Below are 16514 nucleotides of genomic sequence, written 5' to 3'. Positions count from 1 at the left end.
ATTAACTCAAGTGATAAATTGTTTTAAAAATGCTGATATGGTGAGTTTAATGATGAGAATATTGCCGTAGAAAAGGGTTTAGCCTACCTAGATGGTAGGAATTTAACTGATTAAACAAATCTCCGCCAAACCATATCTTTCATACAATCAACCATGCAAAATCTATTGCTGACCAAGCTAAACATATGCAAACAAGCAAACAACTGTATGGTGTATCCTTTTTGCTAGGCGAAACTCGATCTAAATTAGAGATGTGGATAAAGCTTTCTTGCTCCACTTGGCTCAATAAATTGTCAATTCAAACAACATGACATCCATGCATGTTTTTTCTTAAAAGTTCAAATTTGTATTTTAGTTATTAGCACGCAAAGCTGCTCTAAGGCCTGGTTCTTTTTCTTAACTCTAAACTTCCACTTTCTTATTTTTCATTAGCACGTTTTTCAAACCGTTAAATACTGTGTTTTTAACAAAAAGTTTCTATGTAGAAATTGTTTTAAAAATTCAAACAAATCTATTTTTAATTTTATAATAGTTAATATTTAATTAATCATATGATAATTAGTTTTCTTGTTTTGTGTGAGTTGAAAATATCTCTCCAAATCGAGAGGGCCTAAGTCAATTTGTGAATGTACTCGTTATTACTCCTACACAAAGCTGCTCCAAGTCAATTTCTAATACAGTTGTACCCTTAACCAAAAAGCTAGACTAGATACTCCAAAAAGAAGGAACGAAAAAAGAGCAACAGGAAAAAAATCGCCCGTTGGCACCAGTCGTGCGTTCCAAAGAAAGCGGCATATCCCCCCCTGGCCCCCCTCCTCGTCTCCGCTCCTCTCTCCACGTGTTGACCAGGCCGAATCGTGGCGCCCGTTACGCTGTTGCGGAAGCTGCCCCCCCCCCCCCCCCCCCCCCCCCGCGCGGACCGACTCGACTCCGACCCACACGCCCCCACCACACCACCCCTCTCCTCTCACCTCACCGCCCCGCCGGCCCCCACATCCTCCTCTCTCCCGTCCCGTCGACCCGTCCCCTCCGCCTCCTCCCTCCCATTCCCCCTCTCTCGCCTCGCCTCCTCGTCGTCTTCCTCGCCAACCAGGGCACGGGGGCCTCTCGCTTCTCCCCTCGCCACCTCGGACTCGACCCCGTCCATGACGGCGCCCCTGAGGGATCGCGCAGGCAGCGGATTCGCGCGCGCGGCGGCGTCGTCGTCGCCCTAGAGCGCGCCGCTCCTCCACCACCACCGCCCCCCCCCCCGCCGGGCCCGTCCCGTCGCCCCCCCTCCGCCTTCGCCATGTTCGAGGGCCACGTACGATCTCTCCCTCTCTCGCTCGCTCTCATTTCTGTGGTGGCTTCGAGTAGGGCGCTAGGGTGGGTGGTCGCGTTTGATCGAGCGGCGGGCGGGGGTGTAGGTGCCACTTGTCAGGGTTTCGGTGTCGATGTGTGCGTGTGTGTGAGGGGGGGGGGGGGGTGATTGCCGAGGCGTACTGGTAGGTTTAGTGGCGATCACGCGACCGGTTCGGGAGAGTTGGAACGCGCTGTGTGCGATTGGTGTGGAACCACGGGGCATTTCGAGGGGGGTCTTGATCAGTTCATGGGTTGAATGTTTATTTATTGTTGAAAGAAACTGAAGATAGAGTTGGCGACTACACTTCTCTTTTCTTTCCTTTAAATACACATTTCCTAGTTTCCCTTGCTTCTAATTGCTAGGAATTTTCGCACATAGTTGTTACATTTAGCCTTTGCTAGTTGCTGCTGAAGCTATAGAAGGAAATGAGAGAGATCATGTCTGCACTGCATCTTATTTACTTTAAGTTTCCAGTTCATGTTGATTCCTAAGCTGGTATGACCTATCATTACATTTATCCTGTACTCATCATGTTGATTCCTAAGCTGGTGTGACCTGTCATTACATTTTATCGTGTACTCATATGAATGCCATTTCCATACTAGAAAGTTGCGATCTACATATTAGTGAGTATTGATAAACATCAGCTAGCAGCGTCTCATGTAATTGTTTAGTCAAACAGCAGGGTAACTGCTGCATTAATCTTGATCATTTTAGTTGTTTGAGAAGCTTCTCCAGTTGCTTGATGTAATAGTGTGCATGGCTGATAATAGGTCATGTGGTAACATCGCATTTCTAATTTTTCGATCTTTAGTTCTTTACTTTCACATAAGTATACTATTATCTATGGAACGCCGCCACAGGTACAAGTTGCTCATAAGAAAGAGTGAAATGTACAACCACCTCTTATCATGATCCTCATTTGTTCAAAGCAGACCATTGCGACATGCACCGGTAATTAGAGATAGAATGTGATCTGCAGACTGTAGGTGGTGGTTGTTGTTGTGTATGTGTAATGTGTTTTTTTTTTAATTTGGGGGATGGGGGGGTGGGGGTGGGGTGATGACACTGTATAGAATTTATCACGGATGAATTTCAGGTCACCCATCTGTTTCATCTGAGATTTCCCACAACTATGTGGAGTCTAAAAGAGTGCAACTGTACATAGATAGTATTTTGATTCTGCATAGTTATAAAATTCAACATTTTTAACTGTAGGTGCTGTATTTGCTTCGCAAGTATTTGGGTGAATATGTTGAAGGGCTCTCTGTTGAAACACTCCGGATAAGTGTTTGGCAAGGTTTGTTTCTTTCTTTTTTCTCCCATCTCCACCATTACCACCTTATAATATACAATTCTTTTGTTAGTCTACAGTGTTAAAAAGTACTTCTGTCGTGCCAAGAATTGGATGTGACTCTTCATACTTTTCTTCTTGCAACCAGAAGATTTATTCTCAATGGGCACTAACCATTATGCTTATTCGTAGTTAATCTATGGAATAAGGACTATTGCATTATTTGACATCGGGTTGATGTAGGATGGTGTAAGACCAGTAACATACCTGACCGGGATAGGCTATCAATACTTTTGTGTTGTGTTTTGGATTGAATCCAACTCTTTATTCTTGTCCTCTTAAGACAAAAATATAAATTCTCAATCTTATTCAAGGTGCATCTGTTGTGCTTATTGAAGATTAATTTACAGGGAAATGTAGATTGTAGATAATTGACATTGGGTTGTAGGATGTCATAGGAGAAGCAAAATACTTGATCTGAATGGTGCAGTGCCAGTGTACCTTTCTTAAGAATCAATAGTTACCACCCAAATCCAAATGATATCTGTTAACTAAGATTGTAGAATGTGATATTTATATATATATGTGCAGTAGACTGTAGTTCTGGTTATGCCACAATGACATGGAGGTTGGTAATTGTTGGATAATTTGATTTCTAATAGTGATATCTTTTATTATTTTTAGCACTATTTTTCCTTTTGGTTCGTGTGGTAGGTTTCATCTCTCGACTAACCCAAAACCTTCTTGGGACCAAAAGTCGATGTTGTTGTTTTGTTATTGATTCTAAATAGGAATTGCCAGTCAGTTCACATGAAAAACAATTTTGTGGAGGTGCTTCCAGGAAGCCTTGCTGATGAAGAGATCATTTTGCTGTTGAAACACTGCCAACAACAATGTTTTACCATGAAATGACCTGGCAGAACTCTTGGCATCTTGGTGTGGTTCACTAATGTATGCCTTAGTGTGATGTTGCTCATTGCATTCTGAAACAGTGTAGCAGACCATTAACAGCGACATCTGTGCCCAATTCTCTGTGTTGCAGCCTAGTGTAGCTTGCCTTGGGATAAGGTGCACAGTCCTTCGTGACGCGGTGAGGCCACTGTTCAATGGTTTGGCATGTCAAAATTTGTTTTGGTGGCAACAGAAATCATTACATGCCTCGTGGCAGTAGCACATCGTCTGTGATCCCATGCATCATGTACCCTGCATCACCATGCATAACCCATAGCTCTCTTACAATGTCACATTTGGTGATATTCTTTTTATATTCTCTAGTTTTCAAGTATATGTGTTTTAACTAAACAACTATACACTGGATTACTGGATTTTTCCTTTATGTAGGAAAACTCATGAGTTCACTGTGCTTTTACTCTAAAGCTTTGTTGCTGTATGTGTCCGATGCATTATTTACCCCTCTTAATTCTGTTGAAAGGTGACGTTGTTCTTAAAGACCTAAAATTGAAGGCTGATGCACTGAATTCTCTTCGGCTCCCAGTAACAGTGAAAGCTGGGTTTGTTGGCACCATAACTTTAAAGGTACTTGTTATTTTCTGTTTTCTGAGCCTGACTTATGTTGCCCTAAGTTTTCTGACATGGAAAAACTAGCAGAATACTAGAATCATGCAATTTAACTAAACATAGCTGCAAATAATTTCCTATGTTGCTTTAACTAAACATCAGGAAGCATCAAAATGAGGTATATGTGAATATGCGCACAGACAACCCCTAGCTTCTTGGTTCCAATGAAGCAGTGCTCATTTTTCTCTCTGGCAGCAGCTCCACAGCAAAGAACCTCATTGATAGAAAGTACCAAACAGTGAGAACAAAGGACACGGCAGTAAATTTTGAGGCTTCCTAGGGAGGAAGCACAGATAGAGGATTCCATGAACATTCAAGTTTCAGATTGGCCAGCAAACCAAATCATTCACAGCAGCAACCTTACATAGTCAATCACTTCTTGTGTTATACAGTTGAAATGGGCCTCAAACCTTAGTAAAACTTTATTTAAGGATTCATAAAAGGAACCATCAGCAACTAGCTTTATTGATGAATGTACAGTTACATTCTTTTCATCTAATGGGTACATTGGGAAGCATTTTAAAACGGAAACAAATAGTTGTGTTGTATGTTTTTGGTTTGGCAGGATAGCAAATGATAACATCCTGTGGTTGAATTGCTGAACATGATTTTGCTGCCTGCAGCTTATAATATCAAGTTTGCTACTGTATTTGTTTATCTTGTACCTGTTAATTGTTCACACACAAAAAATATTGATTTTTAATAGGTTCCATGGAAAAGCTTGGGTAAAGAGCCAGTTATTGTTCTTATTGATCGTCTGTTTGTTCTTGCTCATCCTGCCCCTGATGGACAGACTCTGAAGGTATGTAACTATATTTTGGTATTGTGTTATTGGTGATGCCATTTCTATTCTATGCATGTCATTCTTTGTCCCTTATTCTTAATATCTTTTCACATTTTTGTGTTAGGAAGAAGATAGAGAGAAACTTTTTGAAGCAAAACTTCAGCAGATTGAGGTTTGTTTGCAACTTCTCTCATGAGTTTTTTACCCCCTTGTTTGAACAGTCAATAGAACTATCTATTATTAGTTAAATTTGAGACTATATGTTGTTAACAAGAAGTCAATACCTCTGAAAGTTCTCCATATCCGAGGAAAATGTTTGTTGGTTTTAATTGCTCCATTTCATAAGGTCTCTGTAGACTAGTAGGTCCAGAAGTATAGTTTTGGAAGTATTTATTTTTGACAGTACCACTGTAGGAATATTTGATCACCATAATAATGAAGTACAATTATATGTGGGGCATTTTTTAATTACTTTAGGCTCTACTTCAATAGGTTGGTATGATGGAACTAAAACTCTGATTTTTTGTTATTTTTCCATTCGAGACAATTTGGTTAATTTGAAATAATTTAAATAACCTTAAATTGAATGTGTTCTTGTAAGGAATGGGTAGTCATCATAATGTATGTTTTGTAGGCACTTGTACTTGGTAGTGTACCTCCTTTTTTTATGTATTTGACCACCTGATGAAATCAACATGCCTAATTGATGTAGCAGAGCAGTATTTTCACCATGATATTGTTTATTTGTTAGGTGCTTAATGTATAATATTTGTTTTCTGTTCATTCTTTTGTTGTGACTTGTGAGATCATGTTAGATGTTAGTTGGGTGGTCAGATCACCTATTTTAAACTTGGTTCCGCTTGACCACAAACCAGGTTATGCAGCTTCCTCCAAACTCCTTTCAAGTACATTTATAAACCTTTTCTTTACAAAATATAGCTATCTCCGAATTTATTTGAACAGAAGGAAACAAGAAGTGCGTGCAAGACTATGTGTTGACTACTCACTGTATATGAAACATAGCACTTGTATCGAGTAAAATGCAGTTATAATACTACTTGTGGGTGGTGAGTGCATGCAGGCTGCAACGCTTGAGAATTGCTCATTTGAATCACTGAGCTTGCTTAGGTGGTGCACACTAGGGTAATAAAAACCTAACACATGGCCGAAACATGCATTGTGCTGCCTTGTAATCATTCATGGTCATGGTAACTTAAGGTCATAAGCATCAACTGTGCATATGTATTTGCAGAACAGAAAGGTAAAAACATAATATCACATTTATTTTCAATATCGGGATAGAGAGAAAACAAAGAGAAAGGAGGGTGAATCTGAGAGCGGGACACATAAAGAGATGGGTGAGTCAATGCTACTTGTGCGTTTCGTTGTCACAGGGTAATATTTTGTGCTGAATGCTCCGCTTAAAACAAGAAAGGTGACTAAGGGGAGCAAACATCAAATTATATGGCCTATGTGCACCCACAGCACGATCTGTTGTACCTATGGCTCAATTTATTCTTTAATTAACATACATTATACGGCATTTGCAAAGCAGAAATGTTGGCCAAGGTTGTCTGGTGCTTGTTAGTCTCGGGTACGGATGCAACTTCAACAGTCTCAGCGTGGTGTGTGGCGGGTTTTATAAGGCTTTATATCCTGGTTTCTTCTTTTGATACAATGATACACAGCTCTCCTGCATGTTCGAGGAAAAAAAATTAAACATGGAGCACTGAACTTTTTATGCACAATTTGCAAGTGAAAAATTGCAATTTTATTGGCTTCCAGGAGCTGGTACAATACAATAGTGTTTGTAAAAGTAGTCATGCAATGTGTGGTACATTCAAGTGACGAGTGTGTATCATTTAGGTTAATTTAGGTCAGATGGGACTGAGGTGAGAGCTGACCTCCAAGAGTCAAATGTTTCATAGTGATCTGTAATGCAATCATACAAGAGTTGAAACTGTTCCACATATTTGCATTATATGCTTTAGCAATCATTATATGGAATTATAGCTTTATGAACCAGATTTTTACTTTTATTGTTTTCTTGCTTTTATCTTCTGCTTCACCTATTTTATTTCTCTGCTTCCCCTCAAAGATAATGCTCACGATCATCTTTATGCAAAGCTCAAGCTCTAATGGTCTTATCCGCAGGCTGCAGAGGCAGCAACTCTTGAAGCAACAAGTAGGAGCTCGAAAGGAGGACCTGTATGATTTTTTTCTCCTGTTTCTCTCACAAAGCTTAATTCTAGTATTCTATTTCGATATTCTGGCAAGCAATACTCTGATAGTTGTGAACAGTTATGACATTTGGAAATTACATCATACTTCCCCATTGTAATGGATGCCAAAAAAAAGTGCCCTATAGTCTGAAGATCAAAATGCAAAACATATGCTGAATCAATCAGTGAATATATATGCACTTGCAAAGAATACAAATATTACAAAAGAGCATGCAAACATGAAAGTCATGCTACATATATCAGTGACATGTTGAATACACCATCACCTCACCTCATTTTATAAGAGTAAAAGATGATGTCAACAAGTGCAATCATAATCATATAAAAACAAACTTCTTGAGGCACAATATTAGAGCAATTTTAGGTGCCCATAGATGGATATCATGTTTCTTCTTGAAGTTGTAATATTACATTCGAGTGTATGGTCAGGTTGATGGCCTTTGATATTAATTTCTTTTTTCATAAACAATATTGCTGGAGCTCTCCTGTTAATTGACCGTGTGCCAATTCTTTCCAATTTCCCTATTCATTCATTCATTCATTAATGGCTAAATATTCTAGCTCAGACGTGTTTTTTATTTAGGTTGTATTTTTAAATTTGATAAATATTGAAGTACCTATACCTTTGATGTAAGAATATTTCCTGTTCATTGCTTGCCTTCCTAATGATTTGATGGAAGAATTTATTGTTTATCTCAATTTCTTTTTGTCATAACTTAAAACAAATAAATAGTGTTACCCGGGAGGATAATTTTGTGAAGACAATTCGAATTTGATCTTGCTCCTTTGTTGTCACTCTATCTGGCTGCTCTTGCATGCCAAGGCAGCAATTCTCCTGTCCAGCTGAAGCTAGCCTGTTACTTTTAGTCCATTGTCCTGACTTACTTGAAGTTGTGGTTATGGTGCTATTTGTCTGCCAGCGGGTGACTACACATTAATGACTAATTGATGACTTGATTATAGTCGATTCCATGAAAGCATGCTGTTTTAGTGGAAAACAAAATTGTGGTCCTGGGGATATTTGTCCATTTGAAGTTATTGTTCTGTCTGTAGCTCTAACTGTGATGATGGGAAAAAAACAACTTTTTTTTTTGGATTATCCTTTGACTCCATGACACTAAGTTTTATCATATAGTACAGGTTTAAAGTATTATAGCATCTGAACATGCACTTTGTCTTAAACTTTGTAGGTCAATAGTTCTAAAAGGTTAGCTGTGAAAGTTCAAGTTGGGTTTTGGTGTTTTTGGATGTCCATTACTGTTTTTAATACCTATTATGGTTTCTGTCATTTCTCTTATTTGTCTGTTCGATTGTTTAATATGGATTACACACATTTTTGTTGCTTGTTTTTTGATAGTGCTTGTTGGATGCTGCAGGTACCAGGGAGTAATTCATGGCTATACAATTTAATATCAACAATTATTGGAAACCTTAAAGTCACCATCAGCAACGTGCATATCAGATATGAAGATTCTGTCAGGTATGCTAAGTCATTTGCACACTTTTTTAGTCTTTCTTTTATCCCAATGTCTTCCGTAAATTTATTCTTTGTTTTTCTACCAGCAATTCTGGGCATCCATTTGCATCTGGCTTCACGTTGTCAAGACTTGCAGCCGTTACAGTCGACGAAGACGGTAACGAGACATTTGATGCTGGTGTAGCATTAGATAAGCTGCGGAAGGTGAGAATAAATTTATGTAACATTTAACTGTATGTTCTGTTATTTTTTAACCTGCCTCGATAGGCATCTCATCTCCTATGCAAAGGTATGTAGATTGCCTCTTGGTTACCTGGCCATAGCATATGATCAGCATACAATTGTTATTTAGACTTTGAGATAAATGCTCCTCTGTCCCTAAATTGGTACTCCCTCCGTACTCATAAAGGAAGTCGTTTAGGACAATGTTTAAGTCAAACCTTGGGAATATAAATCATAAATAACTCTCAAGTTGTTGAGTTTGAAAATGTAAAAATTATATGAATAGATTTGTCTTGAAAAATACTTTCATAAAAGTATATATATATATATATATCACTTTTCAATAAATATTTTTATAGAAACAAGAAGTCAAAGTTGTGTTTTGGAGACCGTGTCGCTGTTCTAAACGACTTCCTTTATGAGTATGGAGGGAGTATGGTTTAGAACCCGTGCACCTTTTGACTTTCAACCACCAGTACAGAACTGCACACAAATATTTAGTTAAAACTAACCCTATAATATTGTATTTACTAGAATATATTGCAATTAATTCTAATGATCAAAGCTGCAAGTGAATGTATTGAATTGATTTTCTAGATCTAAGTGAAAGAACTTGAGTGGAAAAAATAATGGTGGAATTGGCAAATCGTAGCTACAACTATGAGAAATCAGGGAAGAAAGCCTTGTCAAAAAAATAGCGAAGAAATGTAACATCTCAATGCATAATCTGCTCCCTTTGAGCCACCGAGGGTTTTAATATGATCCCAGTATTAAGGTTGTGCTGCTGTAGTCCATCATCATGTGATAAATTAGTAACAAAACTGAGGTGGATCAGTGGATCATCATGCGTAAATGCTACTAGTAGAACTATTAAGAGCCATATATCATTATAAGTTCCAACATATTGCCATTCTCTTTTTCTTGGTTCCAACTTCAACTTAAACTCCAGCTCTGTTATGCCTAGCTTGTTACTGATCCTGAGACATTCGACCATTTTCTGCCCTTCTGCATGGTTTTATATAGGGCATCTTTTTTGCCGGGATGACCGAAGGAGGTCCCAAATGTTATTAAGATTGAGGGAATATATAGGGAATCTAACATGAACATGGTGGTGTCAAAATTCAAGCGCTGATTGATCAAATTAAAATAAGGGTTAGATAATGTTCATCAAGACTTGAGTAAAATTCTGTAATACCTCCTTATATACCATGGTTCTACAGCGATATGGTGTACATTGGAACTAAATTTGGTTGGCCTTTCACCAGGTTTATGTTTTGTTTATCATTGTTATTATGCTCTTGGACCTTTTTCTTTTCTTCTGAATGCTTGCTTATGTGATACTTGTGAAGCTATTGTTGGCCTTTTGCCATTTTTTGAGCTTGTTTGGACAGATTATATCACAAGTTCACAAACACAATATTAATAATCAATTGGTTCATAAACTCCGATATTCTTTTAGTTTATTCCCCATCTGATCATCTGCTTTTGCTTTATTATTATTATTATTATCTTTATTTATAACCAATGCATTTATGTTCTTTTTTGGCCCTTATTTAGTCGGTCGAACTGCATAGGCTAGCCATCTACCATGATTCTGACAGCAGCGCGTGGAAGCTTGCTAAGAAATGGGAAGATCTAAATCCTACTGAATGGGGCGAGGTTATATATTTGTCTTTCATAACAACTTCATTCTTCAGTACCTGTTCGCTGCTTCTTATCCTAGAATGATCTCCCACAGATATTTCAAGATGGCATTGATGATCATTCTGGCAATTCTGTTTGGGCAATGAATAGGAACTATTTAGTTTCCCCTATAAATGGAACTCTTAACTATAAACGACTTGGAAAGCAGGAGAGAGGGGGTCCAGATATCCCTTTAGAGAAAGCATCACTTGTTCTTAGTGATGTTTCACTTACTGTTACTGAGGTACCTTGGAATTGTGCCTTCTCCATCAGTTAAATTGTGAAATTGACCAAGTGCTTACTCTCTTTACACTATTGCACCAGGCCCAGTATTATGATGGCATTAAACTGTTGGAAACATTTTCAAGGTTCAGGACACGTGTTGACGTGTCCCATTTACGGCCTATTGTGCCAGTTAAAGTGGATTGCCGTGCTTGGTGGCGTTATGCTGTGCTGGCTGGTCTGCGACAGAAAAAATTATGGTATTGATCTTATTCGAAATTCAGCTTCCTGTTAAACTCTGGAAAGATTAGAACAAAAAACGAGCGGCAATAGAATGTGCTCGACTTGCCATAAGCCATGTGCAGGAATGAGGAGGGAGATAATGATGTTCTGGTTCTTGCTGGCATTCTTGACGCAGGATTAATTCTCCATAATTGTCCAAACACATCATCCACAATAACTTGGCCCAAAAGTTGAATGATTAGGCAACATGCTGACTTGGACTCTTAGGCTAACACTGTCTGAACTAACTAATCAGCTAACCTAGCTGAACTAGCCAAACACCTTCTACCTAATTACTCGAGGAACAAACATAATTCATCTAACTGAATAACTAGCCTATCTCTGCTCAGGAGCTTAGAACTCATCTAATTAAGTAATTATTGACAGTGAACTTAACATCTTCCCCAGATTTACTGGAGTCATGTCCCTGCTTGAACTAGTATAGCATCCTGAAGAACACTACTGCACTACCCACTTTGACCCTCCTTTTCAATCATCCATGGCCTTTGCCCCTCAATCCCATTGATCAGGTTCCAAGTAAGCTTGGTTGTGGCTGATTTTCGCCCCCCCCCCCCCCCCCCTACTTCAGCTGGATGGTGCTTAATGCCTATTTAAGCTTGATGGCTACTTAGTGATAGTAACTGGACATTGGCTTCAAAGATGACTGATGCCTAGCGCCTAAGTATTGTTGCCTGGGAGAGCTAGGTGGCTATCTTTATAGCAGTATGCTAATTGCCAGTGCCACTCGTACTTGGTGGCAGGCTGGCAGCAGGTGAAGCTTGCTGTTGGTGGGCCCCAGGTATGCGTAGGTGGGTGAAGGAACATTTGTGCATCATGTCATTCTAATGGATGTAAAACATTTACATTCCGTGAAGAATCTGTGCTAATCCACAGATCATCAGTTCCCTGACAAACCCATTGCCATGGTCAGCTCATTGGCACATGGAATTTGCATTGATGGTAGTTGATACAGCATGTGAAGCAACCCATGTCTGTGGGGTAGTGCATTTAAAGGACAGCATGGAGTTACAACAACGTACAGCACAAGTGGTACAAGGAACTCGGGGGGAGCGTAGCTGCGTAGGAGGTTTGCATTCCATGTTATTACCCTTGGTGGCTTTGGGTTTTTAGTGGTATAAAAAGTGGAGGTGTGGTTTTTTGACTTTTTTCTTTCTAAATGCCAGTCGAACCCAATTACTATGTTCTGTCTAACAGAATTGGTTCCGTCAACCAGGCGAATTGGCCCTTGTAAGGATGGATTGGGATTATGTTGCAAGCTACACTTTAGGCTCTTAGCATCACCTGAGAACATTTGCTACAATCAGTCTGTCAACTGTTATTTTTTTCTTTTCATGGCGCTACATTGATCAATTTTTGACAAAATCATGTGTGATTATATCATCATGGACCGTGTGTTGCATTTTTCTTGCATCTTGGAGGCAATTACTTGAATTGTGCAGATATTTTGATGCAAAAAATTATATATGCTGTCATGTTTCTTTACAAATTAGGATTTCTTCCTTATGAAATTTGTTTATTCTTTCTTCAGCTATTGGTTCTCATGGGAGAGAACTAGGCATCTCTGCCAGCTTCGTCGACGCTATGTTCAATTGTATGCCACATTATTGCAACAAGCATCTAATGTTGATATGTCCGAAATTCGGCAGATAGAGAAAATTCTGGACACAAAAGTCATAATACTTTGGAGGTGCGGTACAGAACATGTACATGTATCTTTTGTAACCTTTTTCTTTCATTTGGGTCACCATTCATCTGGTTATGGTATTGCTATAATTAAATACTTTCAGGTTGTTGGGACATGCTAAAGTTGAGACCGTGAAATCAAAGGAAATATTACATAAGAAGGGGGCATCAAAGAGAAGATGGTGGACTTTTGGATGGTTTGTCCAATAAGTTGATAATAATCTCTGTACCTTTATTGTTCATTGCTTCTGTCTATTTTTAAGATACTAATTTTTTTATGGTACCATTCTATATTATGTTCATTGTGGCAGCTATTCTCATTTTTCTGTACTATTGCTCCTTTGAGGTGTACTCATAGAAATAGGCAGAAAGATATTCTTTTTAACTTAGGTTCCCAATCTTGTTGGTAACTTCTGTGCAACTTAAATGGTTTAGTTTGTAGATGGTAGGACTAATGAAACTTGTATTCCAATGCTTGCCAACTTTTTCATTAAGCATTGCACATGGGAGCATCACTTAGTTAAATTTGGAGGAGGATAAAAGTAACAATACGTGATCAAATGAAGTTTTTACTCATTCTAGCAACCATTAGTTCTTTTTCCCTGTTAGTTTCAAGTTGCAGGTTCCAAAGTTCCTTTGCAACAAAACAGTAATAAGCAACTATATGTAGGCAATCCTTATACCTGCTTTTAGGTGTGTGTATAGCAGTACATTTATCTCCTATTATATGGTTATCTGTGCATTTTTACCTACAAGCCAATCGTATATCTTTGGCTTATTGGCCTGCTGGAATCTAGGGCCCATTGCAACACCTGCTACTTGTTGGTTAGTGATACTGCATAGTGTGCCTAATGTTTGCAAAAAAGACGCGAATATTAGGGAAGGACCTAATATCAAATAATTAGAAGGGGTGAGGCTTCGAACCCAGGTCGTCTAGCCCACCACCTTGTCGAGCTAGCCGGAAGACCCCTGGGCGTTTCTCATGCCTAATTTTTGCTGTTACTGCTTTTTTTTGGGCCATTAGTTTACTGCAGGTTGCAGAATAACAATGGTGTGAAACAGCCTTGCTACTAAAAATACCTTTTTTCTTAACCTCGAAACAGTAGGGGAGGCCCCAACGGTATACTAATTTTATAAGGTACTAGCAAAATACCCATGTGTTGCAATGGGCAAAGACAATTTTAAAATAACTGAACAAAATTACTCAATCCAGTCGTAAATATTTGATGTTTTATGATATGATTTGGTCAAATTTTTAAAATTCTAATCATCAATAATTTCTCATATACTTAGTGTAACAAATGCTCAAAATTTTGAAAGTTACATGTAAAAGGAAAATTAGTGTGTATGGTTGATGAATTGTGAAGGGAAATTAGCGTTGTTTGTACATGTTTAGTTACGAAACACAATTCTTTTGTGTAGTAGTGTGTGATGGCTTGTGTTGGTTAATTTATTAGTGTGTACATGGTTGGGTCACGGAAAATCTATTAGTTAGATGGTTATTTCGTCTACTGATATTAGAGGTTTGAAGTCAATCTTGATTAATGGTTTGGGTAAGGATTATGCTGAATGAGAAGCCAAGACATGGCACACAAGCACTGGATGGAAGGATTAATGTGATGGGTACGCAAGTCGATATGTACAGGTGCCAAAAATCACAAAGAGAAAACTATCGAAAATGAAAAGAGAAGAGAAGAGATCCAACTGAAATTATAAGAGGATAGCGTTTCACCTAGGGGTACCGGTCGGGTTACTGTTTCCGTGGAAACCTTTTGTCGCTTCACACACATAAGTGGTCAAAGCTGCATGGTTTTGGGCAGCAGGCCCATCAGGCCAGTGGGGCACGACTGGCCAGGGCAGTGGCCTAGCTAGAGGTGCAAGCTCAGTTGGTGATGATGGGCTGAAGGTCACCTGGCCATGCCGGTTGAGGGAGGAGCAAGAGGCTCCGTCTTACGTATGGGAGGATGTGTAGAGAGTGCCCATCTTTATGCGAGCGTGCGGGGTATGAGACCGACTCGATCACAGAGGTGACAGACGAAAAAACATGCAAAAGCGTTATCAATTTTTATAATAGTCGCGATATTTACACAAAACTTAAAAATAGTAATTTAATTAAAGTGCCTGCTTATTGCTCCCCTGAATTTAGGCAATCGATGGGTACATACATGAAAGGAAAGTACTTTATTGACATGTTGCCAAAGACAATTTTGTTTTTAGGACAGTTATAAGTTGCTCAGAAAGCAGCTTTTCATTTCATATATAACTTCAACCAAATCATTTCTTTCATTGAGTGTGATTTCACATATATCTTTCGGTTTAGTGACATTATAACGAGCAGATTGTATAGATGATCAATGTGGCCATTGTTAACTTGTTGGGAGTAATTTATTACTAGTATTTATTTTGTGAACAATGCATAGTTTCATGAGTGCATATGAATCATTTTTTGTCACATCATAATTATGCTTGTTTTCTTGTTTAAGGAACTCGGCTGAATTACCTTCTGAAGAGAATGCCCTTCTAGAACCGCAGTTAGATGAGGAGGAGAGATTAACAAAAGAAGAATGGCAGGCCATTAATAAGCTGTTGAGTTACCAACCAGAAGATGATCTGTCTTCCCCCCTTGAAAAAGTCTCCCCGAATACAACCCGATTCTTGGTGGATGTGTCTATTGGCCAAGCTGCTGCAAGGATCATCAATATTGACCGGACAGAAATTTTGTGTGGTAGATTTGAGAAACTTCAAGTGGTCACGAAATTGTATCCCAAGAGTACGCGGTGTGATGTTACTTTGAGATATTGTGGTTTGTCTTCTCCTGAAGGTTCTCTTGCTCAGGTCAGTGAATATGAAGCGATTGTTTGAATTTCTTGCTGCAAACCTCCTATGGACTCTAGGATGTGACTCAGAAAAATGCCACTTCATCTGTAGCACGAAATATATTGTTTATCTGTTGAATGCAAGTTTTCGTCAACCATATTGTTTAATTAGCAAACCGCAATTGGTACATTATTATATACAAGGTTCTAGGTGGCTAGCCATCAAACATTTAAATTAGGTTGCACCTGACCTTATAGATGATGGCTATCCACTTAATTACTAAGTATTACTCCTTGCTTTTATTTTTGGGTGTCTGATGGCCATTGCAGTTGCATGAGCTATGATGTTGCAAATAAGAAGTGTTATTTCCAGTGTTACATTGCTCAACATTTTTTTTCATTTCATGAATGCCTTCTATCCCTACATTTATGTTTTGGAATAATATCTATTTTTGCAGAGTGTTGTCAGTGAGGGAAAGAGTAATGCTCTAGATGTCAGTTTTGTGCGTGCGCCTGTCGGCTTGGACCTGGATTGGCAGCTCGTGGCAAAGATATCACCATGCCATGTTACGGTTTGTATCTTGTGTTCATTATGCTTTTAGGACTAAATTCACTTCCTCATGTCACATTTTAGTAGGATTTTGAGAAAGCTCTGGAGGTGAATTACTTTCATCGCTATTCCTTAATGCACATGCTTTATCAGGCTATTGCATTTTTTTTATGTACATGGCATAATAATGTGTTTTTTCGGTAGGTTTTGAAGGGAAGCTATGAACGGTTTCTAGAGTTCATTAAACGGAGCAAAGCTGTTAGCCCAACAGTAACCATGGAAACAGCAACTGCTCTACAGGCAAGTTTACTTTCGAA

General features: G+C 38.9%; 1 protein-coding gene across 1 annotated transcript in view; it reads left to right on the top strand.

Moving 5' to 3' along the window:
• The first annotated feature begins 992 nt into the window (after positions 1-992).
• LOC127761331 (uncharacterized) overlaps positions 993-16514 on the top strand; it is a 44521-nt gene continuing 28999 nt past the window's right edge. Inside the window, exons 1-16 of the mRNA XM_052285607.1 lie at positions 993-1303; positions 2561-2642; positions 4069-4172; positions 4921-5016; positions 5123-5170; positions 7153-7206; positions 8618-8721; positions 8805-8922; positions 10498-10599; positions 10679-10867; positions 10948-11105; positions 12677-12835; positions 12936-13028; positions 15315-15666; positions 16106-16219; positions 16402-16497. Coding sequence (XP_052141567.1) covers positions 1289-1303; positions 2561-2642; positions 4069-4172; positions 4921-5016; positions 5123-5170; positions 7153-7206; positions 8618-8721; positions 8805-8922; positions 10498-10599; positions 10679-10867; positions 10948-11105; positions 12677-12835; positions 12936-13028; positions 15315-15666; positions 16106-16219; positions 16402-16497 — 1884 coding nt within the window. The 5' untranslated portion in view covers positions 993-1288. The remainder of the gene's footprint in view (positions 1304-2560; positions 2643-4068; positions 4173-4920; positions 5017-5122; positions 5171-7152; positions 7207-8617; positions 8722-8804; positions 8923-10497; positions 10600-10678; positions 10868-10947; positions 11106-12676; positions 12836-12935; positions 13029-15314; positions 15667-16105; positions 16220-16401; positions 16498-16514) is intronic.

The sequence above is a fragment of the Oryza glaberrima genome, chromosome 2 (assembly GCF_000147395.1).
Source record: "Oryza glaberrima chromosome 2, OglaRS2, whole genome shotgun sequence".
Taxonomy (NCBI): domain Eukaryota; kingdom Viridiplantae; phylum Streptophyta; class Magnoliopsida; order Poales; family Poaceae; genus Oryza; species Oryza glaberrima.
The sequence above is the reverse complement of the archived record's forward strand: the minus strand, read 5'-3'. Positions and strand labels throughout refer to the sequence as shown.